Raw genomic sequence first — 23,689 nt, forward strand, 5'->3', positions numbered from 1 at the left:
GTAGACTTCTATTACCAGGTTTCCACCAAACCAATTGATAACCTTACTGAGCCTTCACCTGGATGACAGAGAATCTTTGCAAATTATCTGTAGATTACACCTACATACTGTCACAGGCTTTTTTCCCCAAAGTTCTTAATGCTGTTTTTACAAAACAGGAAAGAAGCTGTGTGTTTACTATAAATCATTTAATCTAAAATGTATTTGGAAATGGATTTCAATGGAGAGGTACAGTCCCCCAAGGCATCACACTTGGATCAGCTCTGGTCTGCAGGGGAGGGCTTAAAGGTTAAAGGTCACAAGAAGTATGACTCAGACAGATCAATTCTTGTAAATTAATGAGTGTAAAAGCACAGTGAGATTACATTGTGGTTTAAATCTCACTGGAAGGATAAGCCTCCAACACCCTATCTAGCACATTTCAGTATTTTTTTTAATTTTTATTATCTCTTGTTAATCAGTCCATACTGGTTGTATTACAGCACTAGAAAGCATGAATTTAACACACTGAGCAAACAGCCACGTTTGTGTAAAAGAGATGCATTAGGGTTTCAGATGGACCACTGATTCCTGCTGACTGTAATACAGGCTGTATTTGAAGGGAAACCTAAAAGGTTATACTCATTAGATCTGCAGAAAACTGTGCAGTACTTTGGATATTTAAAATATAGTGATATAGAGCTTTTGTAGCAGAATGTGTAAGCCATATAAAGAAAACACAAAAACATGTGTTTGGAAGTAAAAATCATAGTAAGTTACAAGAATAAATATTTGTTTAAATGTGACTGTTATATGGATTGACAGAAGGTTGTGTTAAAAAGGTGTAACAAAAGGGTTACTGACACATGTCAATGTCCTTTCTCATTAAAATTGGACTTGTTGGATAGGTGTTAGCCATACATCACAGATTTTCTTGATTTTACACTGAAGAGCAAAACGTCTATATGGGCTGAGGGCAACGCTCCTGTTGACTAATTTCCCTCTGATCAGTTACACAGTGAAGAAGAGTAAAAAAACAAGATATTTGATACAAATAAAGATAGCACATACATATAATAATCTACCACTAAGAATATATTGCTTGTAGGGACTTTACTGTAACATTCCTTAAACCACCAAGAGTGCAGGATACTCATAAACTGTATCCATCTGCAGAGAGTATGGCATGTCACGGCCAAGTAGACAGGTGTAAAATAACATAAAAATCTGACAAACCTATACGTACTAAGCATGACAAGTGGTGTTTCATTAAATGAAAAATTTATCATCTACCATATATGTGACTGAGAATGTCACCTTGAGATTTTTTTTAATGACTTCATAAATCACAGGTTAAATCCCCAGTACAGTAATTCAACAGAGGTTAGCAAGGTGTCTCTGTGTGCTCTGCATATTTCATTTTTAGATACCATGACCACACCCACTTGTAGTATCTCTAGAAATTAACACATTAACATTATCAAAGTCAAAAAACATGCCCTCTGCACACATTATTGAGTGTTCTAATGATGAATGTTTTACAGAGGTCAAACATATAGAGGTGACATAGTCAAAAGATTATGATACTGTTAGGGCAGTAGCACAACTGTGTGTAAAAAGCTCCATGAGTTGTCCTCTGCTTTCTTTTATTCTACTTTTCCTTCAACAGTTGGACTCACGGTGCCTTTTTAGCCACATTATTTGGACTGAACTCTATATGGTACACAGCTGCCATAGAAAAACTTTTAAATATCATAATCAATTAATGAATAATTAAGTATTAGTATAATACTAATATATGATTTCCAGGGTTAGAAACAACATAATTTTAGCAGTTTAAGACGCTCAAACCTAAAAGTTAAACTGAAAGGAATTTATTCTTAAAAAACAGTATCAATGTCCTTGGTAACTTTTTATGTATGTATAAAATTATTAGACAAAAGACTTTCTTTTTGCAGTTGGAGTGCCAAATACCTTGGATTTATCCAGGTGCCATGAATTTTTGGTTTCTGTCTGACTGTGGCAACACTGTAATAATCATGGACAGTAGAAACTATTTGGTGCAACACTTCTATCTCATCTGCCACACAAGCTGTTATAAATCTGGTGATATTACATATTTTTTTCTTAAAGTTAGCAAATCCCATAAAACTCAAAACCTAAACAAGTAATGTTTGTCTCCTACTAACAAGTACTGTGTGTGAGTGTCAAAATCTTATACACAATTGCCATCTTATTCACTGTTCTTTTCGTCCAAAATCTGTTCAGTGAACCAACCACACTGTTTCCATAACATTTTCTTTCATTAACATGAACACAGACATACTGTATTTTATTTCTGATTCATGTGCACCTGAAAAGTTACCAGTAAATTCATTATTTATTCCTGTCTGAGTAACAATTTCTGAAAACCATCTTTTTAGCTGTCTTTTTTTTAGTGTAACCATCTTTTTAAAAATTTCTGTCTTCAGTAGAATCCAGTGGGCTACTAAGAGGCAAACATTGTTAGTTTTGGTCTTTTCATAGGATTTCATTACAACGCAAATATTACCCTTAACTGGCTGGGGGCCCATGTTACTGAACACCTGCACTACCATTAGTTGATGTCAGCTTCACTTAAAATATGAGTTAAACATTGTATAGTTAACCCTGACATTTGAACAGATTAATGGTTTACACATTTATATGAGAGCCAATGAGTCAAAGTGATGTTTCTGTTCTCTTGTGACAACAGCACAGGGTGTCTCTTAGTGAAGCTCCACAGAAACTGGGGCTGCTATTCACACGTGAAATTCAGGAAATCATAATACCTTTTAGAAAAGTGTAACAAAAAGTACTCTCACTCTGTGTCTGCAAAGAACTCCTAAAAGTCACAGCAAATACAAAGGGGAGTTAATTAGCTCCAAGGCTTACATTGAATGTCCTTGAGCAGATACTCCAAGTCCAGTTAGAACAAAATACTGCTGACTTCTTATGTGATGTCCTTCTGTCTGGGGGGCCTGTGAATGTTCCTGACCACACACTTCACCATCCACTCAATGCCTTCGTTCACTCCATTCCTACATGACAACAAGAGTTGGGTTAGTCATTTAGTAAAATTTCAATAGCTGAACAACCCAGAGATCAAGATGATAGAGTAATTTTAACACTGAGGTGTATTAAACAGTGTGGTGTATCATGACAACATGTAAACGACAAAAGGGGGCAGTCGTGGGTTGTAGAGAGTTGGACTTGTAACCCGAAGGTTGCGGTTGTCGGTGGGGCCAGCACTTTCTCAACCTTCAATAGCATGACTGAGGTGAGACTCTTGAGCAAGGCACCGAACCCCCAACTGCTCCCCGGGCACTGCAGCCTTTGCTGCCTACTGCTCCGGGTGTGTGTTCACGGTGTGTGTTCACTGCTGTGTGTGCGCACAGCACAAATTCCGAATATGGGTCACCATACTTGGCCACAAGTCACTTTCACTTCACTTCACTTCACTTCACTTCACTTCAGAAAACGGTAGTATCCAGCAATCCGTCAGCCTCCACAGAAATTAAGTAGCTAACAGCTGGGCACAAACACTTCCTCTATCAAGTTCAAGGAGCTCTGTCCACAACATGTTAGTCATTTTTAAAAGTGGCTTATATATTCTTATGACATACTGATGATTAAAAACTTCATGACCACTCACATATGCAAATAATGTAACGATGGTGCAAGTGAGGACAGGAATCAACAAAATATTAAATCAGTGGTCAAAATACATCTTGACATACCATGCTGATTTTTTAAATATTTATCATGTATACTTAGTGTTACTTGTCTAACTGTATTTTTTCCTTCTCTTAGGAAAAATATTGTTCTATACTCATCAGAAATGTATTCTTATTTTGCATCTTTAACCACATTTGTCTTTGTCTAAATTTAATATTCAGTAACAGATGTTGTGGCAGTGACTTCAGTGGGTGTTTCTACCACTTTAAACTAGAGGCCTGATGCTGCCTAATACTGATTCTATAGGCTGGGCAGCTGCAATTCACTATGAAGATATTTAAAAATAAATAATGAAATAAAGAAAAAAAACTTATAGCAGTGCTCTGGGACTTCCCAGTGTCCAGAAAGAACTACAGATTCAAGGCCTCATACAGCAGCTGCTTTATATCCATTTGTGAGATAACACTGTAAAAGTGAATTTGATACTTTAGCACAGACAAGTTTGAGATGTCCTTCAATACAATATTATTGCTTTGGGTTTGTAATGGTGTTTCATACAGCCATTGGCAAATTAATGCCAGTAAACAGACAATGTCAAACCACAATAATATAAAAATCAATCAAACATAATATAGTAGAATCCATTAGCAAAACCTCAAATACCAGAAATCTCTGTTTAGCTTCTTCAGAAACTGAACTCAACGCTTTACAAAGGTATTGTCTTAAAGGACTACTGTTAGTGTTCACATTCAAAGTCACATTACATACAGTGGCAGTCTTACCCTGTGAGGGCAGTACAAGGCTGGACTACACAATCTCTTTTGCCAATCTTTGGGGCACAGTCGCTGAAGGCTGTCTTAATATCTGACACTGAGAGGCAGTCCTGAGAACAGAGAAGACATGTCAAAGACCAGCTCTGCTGGAGAATTTTTCCATTAAAGGGAGTTTTTTCTCTGTACAGTTGCCAAGTGCTTGCTCACAAGGGATTAGTTGGGTTCTATGTAAAGTGTAAAGATTTTATTGTCATTTGGTTCTATACAAATAAAATAAATTTAATTTAATTGAAAGGCACAACTGTCAACAGAACACACCGATCCAAAACTGTAATATGCTTAGAGTGGGATGCAGAGCAGTGAAGGGGTTATCACTAATATTGTCACGACACCAAAATTATGACTTTGATACCAATACTAAGTAAGTATCTCAATACCAATACAGAAATAATACCACTAAAAAACTAATCTACTGAGAAAAGTAATGGAATTATAGATGACAGAACATGGTACTTGATAAACACAAAGCAAAGAGAGAATTTTTAAATATGTGGACGTTTTGCATCCTTTGGTTTGTGTAGATTTCAAACATCCTTTACAGACAGCATCTGTAGCGTCCACGGACTTGTCAACGACTGTTGACTACATAAGCAAAATAATGCCATATTTCATTTTTTGTGTCTGCTTTGTTTATGAGCAGTAGACGGTCAGAATGTTGCAGCCATAGCTGAACACACAATACCTTTCTAGTATCCACATGGTAGTTAGCACTGTTAGCACCCTTACAGCAAGAAAGTTCTGAGGTTGAATCCCACTTCAATTTGGGGTGGAGTCTGCGTGCTCTCCCCATGTCTGTGTGGGTTTTCTCCAGGTACTCCAGCTTCCTCCCACAAAGACATGTGTGACATTGACTGATTGGTGACTCAAAATTGTCCGTAGCTGTGTTTGTCTATCTCTGTGTGCCAACCCTGTAATAGACTGGTGATCTGTCCAGGGTGTACTCTGCCAGGACAAGCAGTAGATGATGGATGGAAGGATTTTTAGACAAACAATTTTTTAAAATATTTATTCATTTAAATAAAATACTGTATGAGTCTTCTATGAGTGGATGGCGTGCCAAAACAGAGAAAAATCTGTGTTTTTAAAATCATAATCATTAGGCGGAACACGGTCGTAATAAGTTGAATAGATGATACAGTACCGGTACATCTTGCTTGTTGGCCAGCACGAGGAGTGGAACACCTTCTAATGCCTCACTGCTGATCATCTTCTCTGGAGAAGACAAGAGATTAACTATCCATTCACAATGATAAAGATGATGAGGGCTTTTTCAGTCTTGTTACTGATATTTTTATCTTAACATTAGCATTAACCACAAAATTATTATTTTAGAGGACATAAGCCACAGGCTATTATATTTTGAAAACAAGGCACACACACAGCAGTACTTACCAAAGGCCTCCTTTGATTCTGACAGGCGCTCTTCATCAGTTGAATCTATCACATAGATGACTCCGTGGGACTCAGCATAGTACTGAAGTTTAACATGAAGAATACAAACAGGACATCAGAACAGGCCCCTAGGCTTGAAGAACCATCCATCCATCATCTATACCTGCTTATTCCTATTTAGGGTCATGGGGATCTGCTAGAGCCTATCTCAGCTCTCTTTGGGCGAAAGGCAGAGGTAGAGCCTGGAGATGTCGCCAGTCCATCGCAGGGCCACATATGGACAAACAACCACACACACTCACTCACTTCTATGAGCAATGTAGAGTCACCAATAACTGGACATACAGTATCTCACAGAAGTCACATGACACCGAGTCACATGACACCGGGGAGGGAAAATGGCCAATTGGGCCCAATTTGGACATTTTCACTTAGGCGTGTACTCACTTTTGTTGCCAGCGGTTTAGACATTAACTCAAATGAGGATCGTTTGGCTCCTCATTGTTTTGTATTGTGCTGCACTAATCCCCTCCCATCTACATTGACATTGACAGAAAGGCTCATTATGCGCGTCTTTGTCTGGTCGTAGACACACGACCAGACACACCCTCTTGCATATGGCCTTTCTGGACAAAAAGTGTCTTAGAAAATTTAAATCAGTGTATTGTTTACTGTGACATTCACAACACTGTGAAGTAAACACTTGAGCCTACAACATGCAGGTCTCCAAAGTCTTGTGAACCAATGTTCTGTTTGGTTTTATGGTCTTATTTCAGTGAGTAAAAAACTGTAGTTTTGCACTAACCATGCATAAACACTTCTTTCTCAAAAACACAATCATGTATAAACTTGCTGCTCACATATTATTGTAGCCAATTTTGTGCTGATTACAGTGTTATTAGACTTTAAACATTAATATGTTTAAAAGACACTGAAAAAAGGGCAAATGTCAGGACATGTCAAAATTTGTCCAGGCCCCCAAAACCCCCTCAGACCCCAGAGGGTTAAAATCAGTGTTTTTACTCTGAGGACAAGGTAAACTATTTGTCTCTGTGTGGAATATAAGAAGCGCTTCATCACATCCGTGACGCGCCATCATCCAAACGCGCAGAAAAAGTGAGTAAATTCTATGATGAAGTTTGACGTTTTATGTCATTTCTCGGGGGTGTGCACATATTTACCTGGTTCACCTGAGATTATTTACATGTGAACAGTGAACAGAGTACAAGGCGGGACCGCATTACCTGTAATGAAGTGAGACAGGAAAAAACGGACTTCTCCTTACGTTCATACGAATTAAATAAAAAGTGATGATTTGTTTTCGACTTGAATTCTTTCATTTAAAAGAAAACATTTCAAGCTTTCTAGCCATATAATTCTTATTTTTATGAGGCAAGTATTCGCTGAGATTCTGGTTGTTTTATTTACGCGTCTGTGAAGAGAAATGGCAGAGACAGAAAAGGCCGAGAGCGCACCCTGTCGGCTTTCTTTTTTTAAAAAAAGCACAACGTTTTGTTGTTATTATTATGGTATACAACTAAAAGTAGACCCTTTACAGATTTGAATGATATACTTATCTGTACGATCAGAATTGACGAAGTAATTTGTTTGTTTCTGCCTTATCAGGAAAAGATGCGTCAAAACGCGCCGGCGCGTGCATCGACCCCAGAGGGTTAATGGCTTGGTGTTGAGTTATTTTGATTGGACAGCAAATTTACACTGTTATACAAGCTGTACACTCACTACTTTACATTGTAGCAAAATGTAATTTCTTCAGTGTTGTCACATGAAAAGACGTAATAAATTATTTACAAAAATGTGAGGGGTGTACTCACTTCTGTGAGATACTGTACATGACATACATGTTTTTGGACTGTGGGGATAAACTGGAGTTTATACAAACTCAATAGACAGGCCACTCGGCAGACAGGCCACTGTTGCTGTGAGGCAACAATGCTAAGCATTTAGCCGCCATGCTGCCCTGCTTTATCTCTGATAAAGTGCTGGGTGTATGCTAAGGTAACCTTAAACAGCATATTAGCACGAATCATGTAGTGATTAATATAATACTTAATACTAGATTACTGATGGTCCTTACTGACTCTCATGTTATTTGCACAGAAATAAGCTACCACTAGGGCTGGATGATATGGAAAAAGAAATCTTATCACAATAATTTCTTTCATATCAGTTGATCAGTTCATTGAATATATATCACAATATAAACCAAACCACTATTTAAGTCAAACTTAAAGGTTCTTTTTTACTTCTAAGTGGCATGTGAAGATATAAGGATATAAGGTGTTCTTCTAAAAAATTAACTTGGCAAAGAGTACATTATACAAATGTATTTCAAACTAAAATATTCATGCTTTCACGTTTTACACAAGAACAGAAACTAAATTCTTCGCTCACTCTCAAATATGAACTAGGTCTGCTGTTGTGCAGCAAGTGTCACTCTTTTAAGGGACCACCAACACAGTAAAGTCTTGCATTTTATGTACTCTAGAGGATGGCACTGCTTTAGGTGGAAAATTCTTGTCAGATATCCGTCCATGTTATGAAGTGAGTGCTACTCAGACTTTAAATATCCGAAATATCTTAAGTCCTCAGACCCTTGCTCTCAACAATGCTCTCGTCTTTTGAACCCTGGGCTGTGTCTGTCTGGGTGTTGTTGTTGTCATCATTTTCTCTTTTGTTCATCGTCTTTTTAATCAGACCCCCACTCCTGATGTTCTGGCTTACACAGCAACAGCAGTTGCCTGTGAGCATATAAATCAAATCTTGTAACTGGTTTCAGTTTGTTTTAGTATCATAAAATCCATGACAGTAAGGTGAAACGTATAACTTCAGGTCATCCACATTTATCATGTGACATGTATAATTTCACAACATTACAGTTTAATTTTTTTAAATACCCTAACTTTTTGCTTTGTTCTGATTTATGTCCATTGTTTTCACATAATATCGCTACTTTACTTTTGAAATTTCAGGTTACTTTTTCACCTAAATGTGACCTAAAGTCCCCATTGTATGAAATTTACCTTACTTTCAAAATATTTCTAATGCCGTTTGAAAAACTGATTACAGGATATTACATCCTTAACTCACTTTGTCCCACAGAGACTGGAGTTCCTCCTGACCTCCTAGATCCCAGAACATCAGACGAGCTTTGCCAACATCAATTGTGCCAACTGTAAAGAAAAGTGAGACATCCATAAGAAAGAGAGAGCAGCGGTAAAAATCAAGCACCAACTGCAACCTATAGGACAAGCAACGCCACATCATCATCATCACAGTACAGAAATGGAATAAAAAATAAAAAAACAGCTGGCTTAAGTTTGCATAGAACATGAATAATTATACATCACTTTTATCAGCACAACTGAACACACGTTAGAACATTCACTTACTGTTCAGGCCAACTGTGGTTGTGATCTTTGATAAATTCAATCCCTTGTAGTTCTTACTGAACTTTGTTTTGGTTTGTTCCAGAAAGGTCTGTAAAGAGCGGACAATGGATAAGTCAGGCTGTCCACATTTTATTATTAAACCATAGCATGGCCTATACTCTCATCCCAACAGACACAAACAGCTGACACAATAAGCAGAGAGGCGAACACTCCTTTTCTTTCTTTCCTAATTCTATATTTTTTGAACGAAGTTATCAGTTACAATCTTGATCTACTACTAATTCATTTATTATTATAGATGATTATAGTATTTCCTTTTTGTGAAGCTATATGCTTTACCTCCACTCTTTTATCAGGCTTCAGAACTTTTGCTTTTGTGGTATAATCACATTTTACACCTATATAGGTTTCCACCTAGAGTAAAATATCCACTGCAGAAATTCATTTTTGCAAGCATTTTTGAAGCTTGGTAAATGTAAGTGTTAGATTCTTTCTGAAAGCCACTTTTTACATATTATTCTTCAGAACTATTTCAGGTTCAAAACAAACAAAACACTGAGAAACTAAAAAAAAATTAAATTTAATTTCCAGATTCCTCCAGGTCAGGGGTCAGGAACACAATACAGACAACCAGCAAGAAGGGTCATCTAAACTATCCATTCTTCCATCCATTCATCATCTATACCCGCTTAGTCCTGTTTAGATTAACAGGGATCTGCTGGAGCCTATCCTAGCTGACTTTGGGTGAAAAGCATGGTGCACCCTGGACATGTTGCCACCTCACTCCTATGGGTAATTTAGAATCACCAATCAACCTGACATACATGTTTTTGGACTGTAGGAGGAAACCAAAGTATCCAAAGAAAACCCACGCAAGTGCGAGGAGAACATGCAAACTCTGCACAGAAAGGCTGCTGTTGGGTTTTGAACCAGGAACCATATGTGAAGTAACATTGCTAACCACCAATCTACTGCCACAGCCACTTGCTGAGCCCACAAATGGCTGTGTGAGCTGTGGGCTGGGCACCCAAACACCTTCAACTTCTCTGGAATAATCAAAGTCCAAATTTCTCCAATCTAAGTAAGGTAGTCTTTGATCTAACCAAATAAGTATACCAAATAACACAATGATCCTTCACCATACTTCACCATACAAAACTAGAAGATGTTGATTTAACTTAATTCTGAGGAGAATTTCGTTTGCACTCCAATCTAACTTTGAAAAGCAGGAGACTGACAGACGAAAAAATTATATAAGTTAGCATTAACACTTGGTAAGTTAGCCCCACATAGAAAATAAAATCGCTAGTACTGTCCATCTATACGAACGACTAAACCCTGCTAAAATTATTCACGTTATACTTACCGTTTTCCCGGCGTTATCCAGTCCCAGAATCAAAACACAATATTCGTCCTTTTGGAACATATACTTATATAACCCAGATAAAAGAGTATACATCTTGGAAAAATGTAGTTAAACGTTACTTAACGTCAGTTTTGCTGTTATCTTGCTACCTTAACTTAGCCTACACATAGCGACAAACGCCACTGTGGATTCATTATAATGAACATACCCAAACAGGAAACAAGAGTGACTAGCAGCCTCAGATACTTAAAAATAAGCAATAAGACCATAAATTTCGTGGTCGGCAGATATCGTTATACTGTAGAGCAGCAGTGACGCGACGTATAAGCTGACCAGGAAGTACAACTGTAGGAATTCTGGGAAATGAAGTAGACTGTATCACAAACAATTCCGTTAACTGCCTGTGCATCCACAGAAAACATCACTTCCCACAGAGCATTTCGGCGGTGTTCAAAAATGTTGTCAGTGACATGTATATATATGTATATGTATATATATATATATATATATATATATATATATATATATATATATATATATATATATATATAAGGGAATATATAAGGGAAATTTATATATATATATATATATATATATATATATAAATTTCCCTTCTCACCCCTATGGGTGGAGTGTGTGTTCCTAGCACCTAGGATATATATATATGTATGTATATATAAAATACATTCCACCACCAAGGAGCAGTACCCTGCATGGAGAAGGAGGTTAGAGGCAAAAATAAGGGCAACACAGAGAGAAGTTAGCCAACTATCAGAACTGCAGAGAAGCAGAGAAGGGGGATGAAGTTGGGTAAGAAATACAGCAGGCTGTCCATACCAGAGGCCCTGGAAACTGCCAAACAACGACTCACAGCCCTGGCCACACGCCTGAAGAGGTACACCAGAGAAATAGAAGCACGGAGAATAAACAGGATGTTCTCCACCGAACCATCCAAAGTGTACTCTGAGTGGGAGGGCAGTAACACGAGAACAGACCCACCAAGGCTGGAGACTGAACAATACTGGAAAAACATGGGAGAGGGAGGCATCACATAACACCAATGCCCAGTGGCTGGCAGACCTGAGAGCAGACCACAGCAACCTCCCTGAACAGGAACCAATAACCATCACAACAGCAGATATCCGAGAAATACCACATATACCACATTCAGAAGTATTATGATGATACAGCTGTTGTGGCATATGTGCGCAGTGGACAGGAGGGGGAGTACAGGGACCTAGTGGACTCCTTCACTGACTGGAGCAAAAAGAACTACAGCGGGGAAAATAAGTATTTGACTTTATTTATTATTATTATTAATAAGTATTTGACTTTATTTATTATCACTCAACTTGTATACTTCAATGTTCTGATTTCTTTGTATGAATTCAATATTTGGCTTGATGTCTACATCTGGTGGAAATTGTGTCAATAGCCCACTTAGAAATCCCCTTACTGATAAAAATGCTGATGTGTCAAATACTTATTTTCCCCGCTGTATCTTCTTTTGAATACCAACAAGACGAAGGAGCTGGTGGTGGATTTTAGGAGATCAAAAGCACTATGCCAGTCAGTCTGTATTGATGGACAGGAGATAGAGGCTGTGCAGACATTCAAGTATCTGGGGGTGGTACTGGATGAAAAAACTGGAGTGGTCTGCCAATGTGGAAGCAGTGTACAGAAAAGAGCAGACACGACGGCTCGGTTCGTACAATGTCTGCAGTGACATGTTGTGCATGTTCTACCACACTGTCATGGCAAGTACTTCTTTGCCTTTCAGCTGCTCCCTTCAGGAGTCGCCACAGTGAATCATCTGCCTCCATTTAACCCATATCCTCTGTATCCTTCACACCCACACCAACTATCCTCATGTCCTCCTTCACTACATCCAAGAACCTCCTCTTTGGTCTTCCTCTAGGCCTCCTTCCTGGCAGCTCTAACCTCAGCATCCTTTTACTAATATATTCACTGTCCTTCCTCTGAACATGTCCAAACCGTCTCAATCTGGCTTCTCTGGTTTTTTTTCTCCAAAATATCTAACATGAGCTGTCTCTCCTGATCCTATCCTTCCTGTATCAACCACAACATCTTCAGCTCTACTACCTCCAGCTCTGCCGCCTGTCTTTTTCTCAGTGCCTGTCTCTAAACCATACAACATTGCTGGTCTCACCACTGTCTTGTACACCTTTCCTTTCATTCTTGCTGACACTCTTTTGTCACACATCACACCTGACACTTTCCTCCACCTGTTCCAACCTGCTTGCACACGTCTCTTCACTTCTTTTCCATGCTCTCTATTACTCTGGACTGTTGACCCTAGGTACTTAAAATCCTCCACCTTCTTCACCTCTAATCCCTGTAACCTCACCTAACCTTCATTCTTCTCCTTTCCAGAGGAAACCTCCACCTCTCTAGATGTTCCTCCACCTGCTCCCTGCTCTCACTACATGATGATGACAATGTCATCTACAAACATCATGGTCCACGGAGATTCCTGTCTAACCTCATCTGTCAGCCTGTCCATCACCACAGCAAACAAGAAGGGGCTCAAGGCCTATCCTTGGTGCAGTCCTACCTCCACCTTGAACTCCTCTGTCACCCCTACAGCACACCTCACCACTGTCTTACAGCTCTCATACATGTTCTTTGTAGTTTCCACAACTCTGCACGTCTCCCTTGTTCTTAAAGATGGGCACCAGTACAATTCTCATCCATTGCTCAGGCATCCTCTCTCTCCAAGATCTTGTTAAGTAGCTCAGTCAAAAACTCTACTACCACCTTTCCTAAACACTTCCATACCTCCACAGGTCAGGACCATCAGGACCAACTGCCTTTCCACTCTTCATCCTCCTTGTTAGAGAAATTAAAATGTTTACCCTCCTGTGACCTGATCCACCTTACTTTAGTATAACTGAAACCCTTCTGAATGGGGTCTATTGTGTATTGTGGAAATATAATTGTTGCTCTCAGTGAGCACATTTTGCTCTAACCTTGACTATTTGATAAGGGCCCAGATGTCTTTCTGTGTGAAACCACCTCTCTTTTGTATTTCCATGAAAACTGATGTGTTAGGCTGCAAGCAGCCAGTGATCCTCATGCTTTACCAAGGTGCTGTGTGACTGTTACTCCTTGCAAGTAAAACTTCTATATAATCTTACCGAAGTTTGTCCTCTATTTGTTAAAGAATTTACCTAATACTCCTCAAAGCCTTCCTCACCTCATTCTTACTGATCTTTGCTACTTCCTGCTCCACAACAGTTACCTCTTCTACTCTGTGCTCTCTAACATTTTCCTCATTCATCAACTCTTCAAAGTATTCCTTCCATTTTTCCATTACTTTTGTGGCACCTGTCAACACATTTCCATCCCTGTCCTTGATCATCTGTGGGGGTTTTACACCAGATCAAAGGATCACTTGGATATTGACTTAAACCATTTGTTGTATGTGGTTCTGTCTTTTTTATTGGGTTAGTGTTTTATGGTTATAGAGGGTTGTAAATAACTGCCAACAATTTGGTTAGTGCTGGTAGAGGCCTGGAGATAGAGGACACCTGAACAAACATGTAGGGTCGGCTCAGATGAGTCCAACCCGTGTGACAAATTGTATATAAACCTGGTGTTGTAATACAGAGTGAGAGGATTTCTGCAAGGACGTCCTCTCCGGGCCCGTGATTAAACCGGAGATGATTCATCACACTTGTGGTTGTTTCTGGGAATTAGCAACTCTCAAACTTAAAGAAATTTCCACAACAATTTGGTGACGAGGATGGGATGGACATGCCACTGACCAATGCCGGTTTGTTAAGTGTTGATTTGTGTTTTTGGTATGTTTTTGGTCTGCGTCAAAGAAAAAAGCCCTAGGTGTGTTAGGCATCGAGCCTTGTTTCCTGTTTGTCTTTTATTTTGGTCAGTTTCCTGTATTCCGGTTCTGTTTGTGTTAGTTCCAGGTAGCTTTGTGTTTCATTGCTCATTAGTTAGGTTACGTTCACCTGTGTCTTGAGTTCTGTATATATGTCCCCGGCTGTTCCTTTGTTCCCTGTCGGAGCATTGATGACGAGTATAGTGTATAGTGTGTTTGTGATGCGTACCTCAGCCTTGTTTTCCATTCTTGTCCTGTCTGCCTGTCCGCCGAGGAGTGGAGAATATTTGTGTTTGTACCTGAGCCTGGAAGATCCAGGTAAATAAAGCCTGTTGTGTTCCGCACGTGGGTCCTCACCTCTTCCTTCCACACGCCACACCGAGACCATAACAAGGTGTGTGTGTGTTTGGTAATCACGTGATCTTTGTAATCCCTCATGGTGAAGAGACCAGTGACTCTGAGGGACAGACACCAGATGATGAAAAAATAATCCTATAAAACAAAACACAAAAAGAAAAAAAAAGAAACAACCAGAAAACTCCATTGGCTGAGGATTACAAACGTAAGTCTTCCGACCTGTACGTGGAAAACATGGAAAATTAAGACAGTACTGAAGAAGTAAGCTCTGATTGTTAATGAGAAGTACAATATTGTTGTTTATGAGAAGTAAGCTATTATTGTTTATGAGGAGTGAGGATATTATTGTCTATTAGATTGGTCTTAGAAATCGTCCCACATAATAAATTGGGCCTGTGAATGTGGTGATAATTTTATAAGCTTTGTGGTGATTTCTTCAGTGTCTTGTATGCACAACGTGTGTACAATAAGGGTACGTTGCTCGGAACGAATGTGTCATACAAACCTACCTGGCTGGAGTGAGTCATCCAAAGTTAGTGTTTGTGTGATAAGATCTGGCCATACGATGTGAGATGGAAAGATCAGTGTGTATGAGAATTATTGTGTGTATGTTATAAGCCCAATGAAAGTGTAAGCACCAGCCCCAGTACTAAATCATGGTAGATAAATGGGTTAAAAGTGTGGTTATAGAATGTTGTTGAGAAGGGGAAGAGGAAGTGATGGAAGGAAAACAAAGAAGGAAGAAATAAATTGGCACTCTTTTCAGGAGTGAGAAAGGGAGGCAGAAATAGAAGAAAGAAAGAATCTGCTGCAGAATTAAGAGTAAAGGTAGAGAAGTGATGTTGAGGAGAATAAGAAAGACAAAACAGAAATCTAGGGCGAGAAAGTAGAAGTTATGTGTTTCAGGTTCATCAAACTACGATGGGGAAACATCAGACCCACAACACGGCACCAGTGGGGTGTGGATGTGTTGTGGAAAGAAATTTCCACATCACATCCTAACCTGCTGCACATCCTTCCCATCTCTGTATCTCTGCCTCGCCAACCTTTACAAATCCACCTCTCCCTCCTTAGTGTCCAACCTATCATACAAATCCTCATATGCCCTTTGTTTGGCCTTTGCCACCTCTACCTTCACCTTACGCTGCATCTCCCTGTACTCCTGTCTGTTCTCTTCTGTCTTTTCAGTGTCCCACTTCTTCTTAGCTAACCTGTTCTTCTTAACACACTCCTGAACTTCCTCATTCCACCACCAAGTCTCCTTATCTGCTTTCCTCTTTCCAGATGACACATCAAGTACCCTCCTACCTGTCTCCCTGATCACTTTAGATTAGCTGTCCAGTCTTCTGGAAGAACCTCCTGACCTGCCAGAGCCTGTTTCAGCTCCTGCCTGAAAGCCACACAACACCCTTCCTTTTTCAACTTCCACCACTTGGTCCTCTGCTCTGCCCTTGTCCTCTTCATCTTCCTCACCACCAGATTCATCCTACACACCACCTTCCTATGCTGTCTGGCTACACTCCGTAGCCTCTTCTTTAGGTTTGAGAGTTGCTAACTCTCAGTAACAACCACAAGTGTGATGAAACATCTCAGGTTTAATCACGGGCCCGGAGAGAACATCCTTGCAGAAATCCTCTCATCAGACTCAAATGTGTTGCTGCAACATTTGAGAGTCTTCACCTTTGCATATATTTCATACATAACATACATTGCATTACATTTCATTAAATAGCATGCACTTTATCTCATATTGTAAAGCAGCAAATATTTTCCACATAATATTTTCCAGAAAGGTTGGAGCTTTCACATGGCCGCCCAATTAGAATTTGCTTGACTAAGCTATTTTTGGAAAAAACTCACCCTCATGTCTTCTTTTCAATCCTTTCTTAGAAAGCCTTCTTAGAGGACACACTACACAACACAGAGCTACGGAACAACATAGACATGGAAAAGTACAATGCCACCATTATGCACCCGGAAGAGGAGCTGACCAACTTGCACGCAAACATCCAGCAACAGACACAAGATTACGAGGTGCTACTTAACATGAAGATGAAACTGGAGGCTGAGATTAGCACTTACAAGAATCTTCTGGATGGTGGAGACTTCAAGTAAGAGATACTTTGCCAAATGGATGGACACGTCTTACACACAGAAAGGAACCGAGAGGATTCAGACATGGACCAGGTAAAAAATAAAATTCTCCAAACTGCTCACCAGCAGTAAACTACACAACCTCGCAAAAGGAGCCTGCAATCTCGACAGAACAGGAGACGTCAGAGGAATCAAGGATTTGTTCAGAATCAGCTTTAAAAAGGACAGTTTCACACTTTAAAGGACATGGACACATATCCTATAACTGAATTAACAAAGACTAATGAAATACAACTGAATGATTGGACCTCAGGAAACCCATATGATGACAGTGCTCTAGATATAGACATACCCTGACTAATAATGTAATGTTTTGTTTCCTCTGATTGGTAATTATAATTGTGTTGACACTTTATGTCAAAAGGGGGGGAATGTGGGGGTTTTACAAGATGTGAAGGGGGAATGTTTGCTGGACCCTTTGATGGTATGTCTCTTTTATTGGGTTAGTGTTTTATGGTTATAGAGGGTTGTAAATAACTGCCAACAATTTGGTTAGTGCTGGTAGAGGCCTGGAGATAGAGGACACCTGAACAAACATGTAGAGTCAGCTCAAAAACCCCCACAACTCTCCCCACCACTACTTTGCAGTCACTGATCTCTTTCAGGTTGGAACGTCTGCACAAGATGTAATCAACTTGTGTGCTCCTGCCTCCACTCTTATATGTCACCCTATGCTCCTCCCTTTTCTGAAAAAATGTGTTCACTACAGCCATTTCCATCCTTTTTGCAAAGTCTACCACCATCTGTCCTTCTGCATTCCTGTCCTGCATACCAAACTTACCCATCACTTCCTCGTCACCTCTGTTTCCCTCACCAACATGTCCGTTGAAGTCTGCCCCAATCACCACTCTTTCACCACTAGGGATACCCTGAATCACCCCATCCATCTCCCTCCAGAATTTCCCCTTCTTTCTATCTCACATCCTACCCGTGGGGTATAACCACTGACAACATTCAACATCACACCTTCAACTTCCAGCTTCAGACTCATCACCCTATCTGACACTCTCTTCACCTCCAGAATATTCCTAGCAAAATTCTCCTTCAGGGTAACTCCTACTCCATTCTTCTTTCATTCCACGCCATGATAAAACAGCTTGAACCCTGCTCCTAATCTATAGGCCTTGCTACCTTTCCACCTAGTCTCCTGAACACACAAGATATCCACCTTTCTTCTCTACATCATATCAGCCAACTCTCCAGTTTTCCCTGACAAAGTCCCGACATTCAAAGTCCCTACTGTAAGTCCTACACACCTGCCCTTCCTCTTCTCTCTTTGCCTACGAACTCGCCTTCCTCCTCTCCTTCTTCGACCAACAGTAGTCCAATTTCCACTGGCACCCTGTAGGTCAACAGCACCAGTGGCAGTCGTTGTTAACCTGGGCCGCGACCGATCCGGTATGGAAGTCATATTTGTGATTTGCATGTTTGATTTGGCTTAAATTTTACGTCGGATGCCCTTCCTGACACAACCCTCTGCATTTACCCGGGCTTGGGACCAGCACATGAAGACATGGATTGTGCCCCACTGTGGTTGCATTTGTCATGGTAGTACACTATTATATACTATTGACTGTTGGGGCAGTGGCATTGCGGACAGGAACTTCTGGCGCCTGGACAAACTGGTGAAAAAGGCCAGTTCTGTGCTAAACAGGAGGCTGGGCTCTCTAAGAACTGTAGTGGAGCAGCAGATGTGGAGGAAGCTGCTTGATATAATGAACAATAATAAACACCAACAACAACATCTGTCTTGCTGGCAGACTGAATACACCTCACCGTCATTGCCACAACATCGTCAATATCCTCTTCAAACCTTCACCACTGCTCATGAAGTCTCTGGCAGTGCTTACATCCTCTGCATGGCAGGTCTGACAAATTTACCCCAGCCCGGTAACAGTAACATCTATGCAGTCTTACTTCTGGTTGCCTCGACATGGCATCTGCATAAGCATGCTGGCTACCTGTTCGGTGTTCGATGTGGAAGTTGTATTGGCTTAATTCTTTCAGCCAGCGAGCCAGTTGACCTTCAGGTCATCTGAATCAAAAAAGCCAGGGGAGGCTGCCATGATCTGTCTGGATCAAGAACTTTCTGCCCAATAGGTAGTGACGGAACTGGCACGTGAAACGAACAACAGCAAGCAACTCATGACGACTGACACAGTACCTCTGTTGGTCTGGTGTAAGGTGACTGCTGGCGTATGTTAAAACTCGCTCCTCTCCCCACTGGACCTGTGTCAGGAGCTCCAATACTGTTGTTAACCCTCTGGGGTCGACGCACGCGCCGGCGCGTTTTGACGCATCTTTTTCTGATAAGGCCGAAACAAACTTAAATTACTCCGTCAATTCTGATCGTACAGATAAAAGAAGTATATCATTCAAATCTGTAAAGGGTCTAGTTTTAGTGGTATACCATCATAATAACAACAAAACGTTGTGCTTTTTTTAAATAAAGAAAGCCGACAGGGTGCGCTCTCGGACTTTTCTGTCTCTGCCATTTCTCTTCACAGATGCGTAAATAAAACAACCAGAATCTCAGCGAATACTTGCCTCATAAAAATAAGAATTATATGGCTAGAAAGCTTGAAATGTTTTCTTTTGAGTGAAACAATTCAAGTCAAAAACAAATCATCACTTTTTATTTAATCCGTATGAACGTAAGGAGAAGTCCGTTTTTTCCTGTCTTACCTCATTACAGGTAATGCGGTCCCGCCTTGTACACTGTCCACTGTTCACATGTAAATAATCTCAGGTGAACCAGGTAAATATGTGCACACCCCCGAGAAATGACACAAAATATCAAACTTCATCATAGAATTTACTCACGTGTTTGGATGATGGCGCGTTACGCACGTGAAGCGGCGCTCCTTACATTCCTCACAGAGACAAATAGTTTAGCTTGTCCTCAGAGTAAAACCACTGATTTTAACTCAAATGAGGATCGTTAGGCTCCTCATTGTTTTGTATTGTGCTGCACTAATCCGTCCCATCTACATTGACTGAAAGGCTCATTACGCGCGCCTTTGTCTGGTCGTTCAGTGCGTCTTTTGTGTTCTCAGGTAAATCACATGACTATTCATCCTCAGACACACCCTCTTGCATATGGCCTTTCTGGACAAAAAGTGTCTTAGAAAATTTAAATCAGTGTATTGTTTACTGCGATTGTGTGAACAAGATGACATTCACAGCACTCTGAAGTAAACACTTTAGCCTACAACATGCTGGTCTCCAAAGTCTTGTGAACCAATGTTCTGTTTGTGTTTTATGGTCTTATTTCAGTGAGTAAAAAATTGTAGTTTTTCACTAGCCATGCATAACCACTTTTTTCTCAAAAACACAATACTGTATAAACTTGCTGCTCACATATTATTGTAGCCAATTTTGTGCTGATTACAGTGTTATTAGACTTTAGACATTAATATGTTTAAAAAACACTGAAAAAAGCACAAATGTCAGGACATGTCAAAATTTGTCCAGGCCCCAAAAACCCCCTCAGACCCCAGAGGGTTAAGTCAGTGACCATTTGCTCTGTCGTAAAATCCCACACTCACACCAACTATCCTCATGTCCTCCTTCAGTCCATCCAAGAACCTCCTCTTTGGTCTTCCTCTAGGCCTCCTTCCTGGCAGCTTTAACCTCAGCATCATTTTACCAATATATTCACTGTCCCTCCTCTGAACATGTCCAAACCATTTCAATCTGGCTTTTTCTCAAAAGCATCTAACATGAGTTGTCCCTCTGAGGTACTCATTCCTGATCCTATCCATCCTTGTCACTCCCAGAACCTCAACATCTTCAGCTCTGCTACCTCCAGCTCTGCCTCCTGTCTTTTTCTCAGTGCCACTGTCTCTAAACCATACAACATTGCTGGTCTCACCACTGTCTTGTACACCTTTCCTTTCATTCTTGCTGACACTCTTTTGTCACACATCACACCTGACACTTTCCTCCACCCGTTCCAACCTGCTTGCACAAGTCTCTTCACTGCTTTTCCACGCTATCCATTGCTCTGGACTGTTGACCCTAGGTACTTAAAATCCTCCACCTTCTTCACCTCTACTCCCTGTAACTTCACCGTTCTACTTGAGTCCCTCTCATTTACAAACATTTACTCTGTGTTACTGCAGCTAACCTTCATTCTTCTCCTTTCCAGTGCAAACCTCCACCTCTCTAGATTTTCCTACACCTGCTCCCTGCTCTCACTACATGATGATGACAATGTCATCTACCAACATCATGGTCCACGGAGATTCCTGTCTAACCTCATCTGTCAGCCTGTCCATCACCACAGCAAACAAGAAGGGGCTCAAGGCCTATCCTTGGTGCAGTCCTACCTCCACCTTGAACTCCTCTGTCACCCCTACAGCACACCTCACCACTGTCTTACAGCTCTCATACATGTCCTGCACCACTCGAACATACTTCTCTGCCACTCCAGACTTCCTCATAAAAAACCACAGCTCCTCTCTCGGCACCCTGTCATATGCTTTTTCCAAATCTACAAAGACACAATGCAGCTCCTTCTGGCCTTCTCTGTACTTCTCCATCAGCATTCTCAAAGGAAATATTGCATCTGTGGTACTCTTTTTTGGCATGATACCATACTGCTGCTCACAAATGCTCACTTCTGACCTCAGCCTAGCCTCCACTACTCTTTCCCATAACTTCATTGTGTGACTCATCAGCTTTATTCCTCTGTAGTTTCCACAACTCTGCAATGCAACCACAGGGGGGCACAATCCAGTGTCTTCATGTGCTGGTCCCAAGCCCGGGTAAGTGCAGAGGGTTGTGTCAGGAAGGGCATCCGATGTAAAATATCAGCCAAATCAAACATGCAAGTCACAAATATGACTTCCATACCGGATCGGTCGCGGCCCAGGTTAACAACAACTGCCACTGGTGCTGTTGACTTACAGGGTCCCAGTGGAAATTGGACTACTGTTGGTCGAAGAAGGAGAGGAGGAAGGCGTGTTTGTAGGCAAAGAGAGAAGAGGAAGGGCAAGAGTGTAGGACTTAGAGTAGGGACTTTGAATGTCGGGACTTTGTCAGGGAAAACTCAGGAAGTTGACTAATATGATGTAGAGAAGAAAGGTGGATATCTTGTGTGTTCAGGAGACCAGGTGGAAAGGTAGCAAGGCCTATAAATTAGGAGCAGGGTTCAAGCTGTTTTATCATGGTGTGGATAGAAAGAGGAATGGAGTAGGAGTTATCCTGAAAGAGGATTTTGCTAGGAATGTTCTGAAGGTGAAGAGAGTGTCAGATAGGGTGATGAGTCTGAAGCTGGAAGTTGAAGGTGTGATGTTGAATGTTGTCAGTGGTTATGCCCCACAGGTAGGATGTGAGTTATAAGAGAAGGAGATATTCTGGAGGGAGATGGATGAGGTGATTCAGGGTATCCCTAGTGGTGAGAGAGTGGTGATTGGGGCAGACTTCAATGGACATGTTGGTGACGGAGACAGAGGTGACGAGGAAGTGATGGGTAAGTTTGGTATGCAGGACAGGAATGCAGAAGGACAGATGGTGGTAGACTTTGCAAAAAGGATGGAAATGGCTGTAGTGAACACATTTTTCCAGAAAAGGGAGGAGTATAGGGTGACATATAAGAGTGGAGGCAGGAGCACACAAGTTGATTACATCTTGTGCAGACGTTCCAACCTGAAAGAGATCAGTGACTATAAAGTAGTGGCTTGGGAGAGTGTGGCCAGACAGCATAGGATGGTGGTGTGTAGGATGACTCTGGTGGTGAGAAAGATGAAGAGGACAAGGGCAGAGCAGAGGACCAAATGGTGGAAGTTGAAAAAGGAAGAGTGTTTCATGGAGGAGCTGAAACGGGCTCTGGCAGGTCAGGAGGTTCTTCCAGATGACTGGACAGCTACAGCTAAAGTGATCAGGGAGACAGGTAGGAGGGTACTTGGTGTGTTATCTGTCATCTGTCATCTTTGCCTACGAACATGCCTTCCTCCTCTCCTTCTTCGACCAACAGTAGTCTAATTTCCACTGGCACCCTGTAGGTCAACAGCACCAGTGGCGGTCGTTGTTAACCCGGGCCACGACAGATCCGGTATGGAAGTCATATTTGTGATTTGCATGTTTGATTTGGCTGAAATTTTACGTCGGATGCCCTTCCTGTCACAACCCTCTGCATTTACCTGGACTTGGGACCGGCACATGAAGACACTGGATTGTGCCCCCCTGTGGTTGCATCAGGAGTTCGTTTGAGGTGAGCAAAAAAAACAGTGAACTCAATGACCTCAAGTAAAAGTCCAAACTGGTGGACTTCCTGTTGGTTGTATGACCTCGACATGATAAGCTTTTTTGCTTGGCCCGACATGAAGAATAAACATGAAAGAGAGTGAGTGTGAGTGTGTGATGAAAAAAATGTTGGCCATGCTCCCATTGGCACAATGTATTTTCACTTTTGTCGGGGGTGCTGAAGAGCCATTTTTTTGAAGTCATTTATAAAACCTATAAAATATGAAATTTTCACGCGATTCTGATTTCTGGGCAACTTTTGGTGAGTTTTCAGGGAATCAAATTTGAGGTTGTTTTGGAGAAAAATAATAGGGTAAAAGAATAATCCTAACGATTTCCAGGCCCACGCCCACCTGGCAACCACATCATGTCCATTTTCTGAAAGATCTTG

At 40.9% G+C, this 23,689-nt stretch overlaps 1 protein-coding gene across 1 annotated transcript; it reads right to left on the reverse strand.

The window, feature by feature from the left end:
- Positions 1-1,837: 1,837 nt before the first annotated feature.
- On the reverse strand, positions 1,838-11,011 carry arfrp1 (ADP-ribosylation factor related protein 1). Its single transcript, XM_026333760.1, has 7 exons — positions 10,680-11,011; positions 9,314-9,401; positions 9,012-9,094; positions 5,901-5,982; positions 5,650-5,720; positions 4,458-4,558; positions 1,838-3,038 (listed from the first exon to the last, which is right to left on the reverse strand). Exons 1-7 carry the CDS (start codon positions 10,770-10,772, stop codon positions 2,951-2,953), a joined length of 606 nt encoding a protein of 201 aa, XP_026189545.1. The 5' UTR covers positions 10,773-11,011; the 3' UTR covers positions 1,838-2,950.
- Positions 11,012-23,689: the final 12,678 nt, after the last annotated feature.

Source organism: Mastacembelus armatus, unplaced genomic scaffold (assembly GCF_900324485.2).
Source record: "Mastacembelus armatus unplaced genomic scaffold, fMasArm1.2, whole genome shotgun sequence".
Classification (NCBI taxonomy): domain Eukaryota; kingdom Metazoa; phylum Chordata; class Actinopteri; order Synbranchiformes; family Mastacembelidae; genus Mastacembelus; species Mastacembelus armatus.

What these genes read in the sequence shown, in the direction of transcription:
- arfrp1 (XM_026333760.1), bottom strand. Translation starts at nt 10,772, where the DNA reads ATGTATACTCTTTTATCTGGGTTATATAAGTATATGTTCCAAAAGGAC. An exon ending in TGGATAACGCCGGGAAAACG is followed by an intron (nt 9,402 to 10,679) that starts GTAAGTATAACG and finishes CGCTCTTTACAG; the next exon opens with ACCTTTCTGGAACAAACCAA. An exon ending in TCCAGTCTCTGTGGGACAAA is followed by an intron (nt 5,983 to 9,011) that starts GTGAGTTAAGGA and finishes GTTAAACTTCAG; the next exon opens with TACTATGCTGAGTCCCACGG.